The 4,879-nt window shown below is 27.5% G+C and overlaps 1 protein-coding gene across 1 annotated transcript; it reads right to left on the reverse strand.

The window, feature by feature from the left end:
* Positions 1 to 923: 923 nt before the first annotated feature.
* Positions 924 to 3,764, reverse strand: LOC101502828 (U-box domain-containing protein 9-like). The gene is made up of 2 exons (XM_004492204.4): positions 3,237 to 3,764; positions 924 to 2,221 (listed from the first exon to the last, which is right to left on the reverse strand). The coding sequence occupies exons 1-2, from the start codon at positions 3,528 to 3,530 to the stop codon at positions 1,121 to 1,123; spliced, it is 1,395 nt and encodes a 464-aa protein (XP_004492261.1). The 5' UTR covers positions 3,531 to 3,764; the 3' UTR covers positions 924 to 1,120.
* Between the last annotated feature and the right edge of the window lie 1,115 nt (positions 3,765 to 4,879).

Genomic DNA, 4,879 nt, shown 5'->3' on the forward strand with positions numbered 1-4,879 from the left:
GATCCTAATTGTTATCTTAGTTGTTGCGATCTTGTTTCCCTCTTCAGATCTTTGTCAAGATCTCGATCTTGACAACATTAATATTAATTAGTGTTACACTTGAAAAATAACAATTAAATTTACATTAAAAATCAAAAGAATTACTCCTTTTGTGATAAATTGATTTTACAAATAAATCACTTATTATGAGACGAAGAGAGTAATTTATGATGGACTACAATGGCATTGATTCCTTTGCTTGAAGAGCAATAGACTATGTTTTAGATACCTTAATTGTACAACTATGAACTTTTTCAAACTCAAATTTAGACTTTAAAGTGCACATGAGTTAAAGTTTGACTTTAGAGTTGAGTATCATTTTTGTCTGCAACTGTTTAGTTTTCTCTAGGAATAGTCAATTTCCTCTATTTGGTGTTCTGTTCTATAGATTTAGGGCAATGACATTCAACCCTTTGTCCCCTTATGACTCCCAATTCCTATTGCTCATAGTTAAAAGTGTGTTGCTACATTAATAAATAAAATATCTCTAAGACGTAATTTAAGTGGTTGAGCTGAGACACTCGAAAAAGATTGAGAAGGAACACTGTAGTTCAAAATCTAACTACTAACTTAACATCTTAACAATTAACATTTGTCTATAAAAATCGATGAATGAATTATTCAATCAAAATAAGTCATAGGTATGAATAAGTGTTAAAAACTCTTTAGAACTTTATCACTCATAAAATTATGAAACTATTTATTTGGTGTGAATTTTCCCCATAACAATGTGATTAAGCTTTGTACAAGTTGATATTACTTAAGCAGGTGCAGAGCTATAAGGTTTTCACAGAATGTATATTAAACTATAAGGTTTTCACTAAACTTGTATATTTTCTATCATAATATTCTTGTACATAACATAAAAAATGTAAAAGTGAATATGTCAAAAATGTAAATACAATATTTAATATATACTTGAAGAACTTTATAGCTTCACATTATTCAGTAACTGAAAAATTAAGATGAGAATAACTTGATTGAGAGAAAAGAATGTACATAATTGCTTATAGATTTTCACCTTCAACAATAACTTAAAAAAATACATAGATGAATAAATATACCTTGAGAGAAAGAGACATTATGCAGTGTGTGTGATATTAACAACCCTATTCAATCTCTCAAGAATTCCACTAGCTTTTCTCTTAGCCCTTGATGTTCCATTCTTAGCAAGTTCAGATATTGTTCTATAGCTATTCTCCTCTTCTTTTATATCCTTCAACTTAGATCTATCATAAAGACAAATAGTTTGAAGGATTGCTACACAATTCTCCTTATTTCGCTCGCACGAGCTCTCTCGCATGACGCTTAGCAGACAAGGAACAGCTCCGAGCTCTGCCATTTCAAGGACGGCCTTCTGATGAGTCGATAGTAGCGCAAGTATAGCTAGTAATTCATCGACATGTACTCGGTTCTTCATCTTCATCATAATCACTCTAATCGCACCTTCTTTCACGGCTCTTGCCTTGTTGTCGTGCATCATACATAATGTGAAAATTGCTGATGCAACATCCTTCATGGTTAAAGGATGTCCTTCTTCTAACAGGCTGATCAGCGGTTTTAACGCGTTCAATTTGCCTATAAGTTCTTTGTTTGAGTCTAGAGCCGAAAGCGTGAAAAGGGTTGCTGCAGAATTAGCTCTTGTTTCGATTGTTCCGCATCTCAACGCCTTCATAAGAAGCGGAATCACCATTGGTGTTTCGGCTACTATCTTCTTGTTGTTGTCATGAATTGAGATATTGAGAAGTGTTGTGATAACATCTTCTTGAAGATCATGGTTAATAGAATTACTACTACTATTACCAATTGAATTTCCTTCACAAATTGGCTTAAGCAATTGAGGAATTGCATTTTCAAAATCACAAAAAAGTACTCTAAAACAAGGGTGCTTCTTTGTCAATAATCTAAGTTCTTTTGCAGCTGATTTTTTATCAGAAAGTGTTGATGACATTTTCTCAAGCAAACATAAAAAGTGATTCTTGTCACTTTCTTTAGCACCTTCATCACTTATATAGCTTATAACATTGCACAATTCAATTCCTTGATTTTTAGACCATTTTTCAATCATTTCTCTTATAAGGTTATTTGGAGTAAGGAAAGTGTTTGAGAGAACTTGATGAGTTTGAGGGCATGTCCTATTTCCAGCATTCAACCATTTTTGAATAAAAAATCTATCATATGTCTGCATAATAATTTAAACCAAAAAAATTATCATATATTAAATATAAAGGTAAATGTTAAATAAAATAACCACTTTGTTTCAAGTAATTATTGATTCAATCAAAACAAATATGAAAGCATCAATGCACACAAAAAAGAGTGAGACAAAAAAGAAAAGGTAGTTTAGGTGGGGAAGGCATCAATGTAGAAATTGGAGAAAAGATAAAAAAAAAAAAAGTTAAGAACATTATAATTTAACTATTCCCTTTTGAGAAAATCAGTCAAAAGTTTAACACAAAGAATCAATTATCACCACCACTCATTCAAGAGTGACTCAAGAACAAAGAATACTTATATATTTTTTTATTTATTTCCAACTCTTTGTCTTTCCATCAATATACAAACATATATTAATCATGAAAATACTAACAATTTTCATTTTATTTTTTGCAATATAAATGCAGAAAAGCTAACATAGTAAATAAAGGGAAGACAAAACAAAAATTACATGAGATTGAATAAGAGAAAGCTGCAATTCCATAAAATGAAATGATTTATCTTCATATACACATTTTTAAAAAAACTAACAAGAACTATATTATTATTAAGATCATTGTATAGAAATATACATTTCTAAGGTTCTGGATGAGGAAAGGACTGAATATATTCCTTTTCTATCTTTACCACACATTTATGGCCACCTAACATAGAATAATAGTACAAAAAATTCCAGCTAAAGAGATAGACAAAAAGCCAAAACCAGAATCAATACCTTCCTTTTAATTAAATTAAATTAAGCTAAACAGAAATTAAAATTAAAAAAATCGATCCATTTCTATTATGAACATTTTATACCTTATTTCCCAGATATTTATTTACATAAAAGAATAAAACAAAATCAAACAAGTAACATGCCAGTTATAATTTAATTTAATTTTTTTTCATTCTATTTCCAAATTTCAATTTCAAAAATTTTGTAAGCAACCAAAAACATTAAAAATCAAAAGTAATTAACACACCAAATTTCTGACACTAACCTGACCAGAAGCAACAATGACAGGATCTCTCATCAATTCATTGGAAAGTGGACATTTAAATTCATCTGGAAAATGAACAACATTCTTGTTTATCTTCAAACACATTGAAGATTTCTTTCTAATTTTCAACTCCTTAAGAACACAAAGACTCTCTTTTGCTTTATCAATGGCTTCAATGCTTATATCTTCATCATCAACAATGGAATTCACAAGCCTTTGTAACTCCTTCTTTAACTCTAAGGTTTTCTTTAACATCACTTCTGGATCAGAATCTAATACTCCTGGTTTTGCCATCTTATGATCCAAATATGGATCAGAGGTAAAAGATTGAATTTTCAAATAACCTCAGAAAAATAAAATATTCAATTTTGTTCTGAGAATTGAGAAGCAGAGAATTTCAGTGGAAACACTCTGTTACATCTTCTCACACACACACACTTTCTCTCTCTCTCTCTTAGTAACAATGAAATGTTAAGAGAAAAATAAAACATTATACTATAAAGACACAAACTTATTACTTACAACCTTAGTTTTTCTCTCACTAGACTTTGTTGTTTATATTCACTATGTCACAATAACCATCCTATTTGACTATTTCAATAATTAAATAAAAGAGAATAGTAACTTTTTTAAATTATTTTTATTAATTATTAGTGTATTTTAATTATTATAAATATAAAATAATAGAATAATAAATTGAGTATTAATTTAAAAGTCTAACTAAAAAAATTAAAATTTTATGGAAAATTAGTAATATTTTTTTAAATAAATAAATTTTACAAATATCACGGTTATCGTAAGAAAAAGAAAGTATAGAATATAATATAAATATCTCATTTGAGCATAATTGATCAACAAGTTATTCACCCCAAAATTAGTGAGAGAGAAGGAAATAAAAAATTTATATTCTTTTTGGTCTTATGCTCCAAGTTTCACATGAGCCATTGGTTAATTTTACTTGGTTTCTTATTTAAAATGATGATAATGAACATTAGATATTTAGATATGTAACTTGGTTTCTACTTCTAGAATGAGATTATTAAATAGTTAACGAATTCACCCTTTCAATGCTACTTTTTATACAATAGAACATAGATAAGAATGGAGTATAGAGTAATAATAGACTTTAAATAACATAATGTAAATCAGTTTTATAAACGAAATCTAAGAGTCTATTATTTAATTACCTCGTCTCTTTCTTATAAGTATAGTTTGAAATTGATGGTATAAAGTGACTATTAAATTTTTATTGAATAATAATGTAAAATTAATTTAACATAAAAATAATTTATATAATTTTTTTTATTTAAATGATAAATTTTATCATAATTAACTCATTATAAAATACGTTTAATCTAACAATATCGATATTTATTAGTTTAACTAGGATTTATGAAAATACAAGTCACTTTAACTCATGATAATATTTATATAAAAGCACTCATGAAAATATTAAACACATAATATTGGATGATTCAATTTAATAAGAATTTAAAGTTTTATTTGATAAAAAATTATTTACAGTTTTATGTTTCTTTGGGTTTGTTCTATAATTAAATTATGGATTTAATTTATATATATTATTAGTAGATGTAAAAAAATTATATCATCAAAAAATTATAATTGTTAAATTATTAATAATA

The sequence above is a fragment of the Cicer arietinum genome, chromosome 3 (genome assembly GCF_000331145.2).
Source record: "Cicer arietinum cultivar CDC Frontier isolate Library 1 chromosome 3, Cicar.CDCFrontier_v2.0, whole genome shotgun sequence".
In the NCBI taxonomy this organism is placed as follows: domain Eukaryota; kingdom Viridiplantae; phylum Streptophyta; class Magnoliopsida; order Fabales; family Fabaceae; genus Cicer; species Cicer arietinum.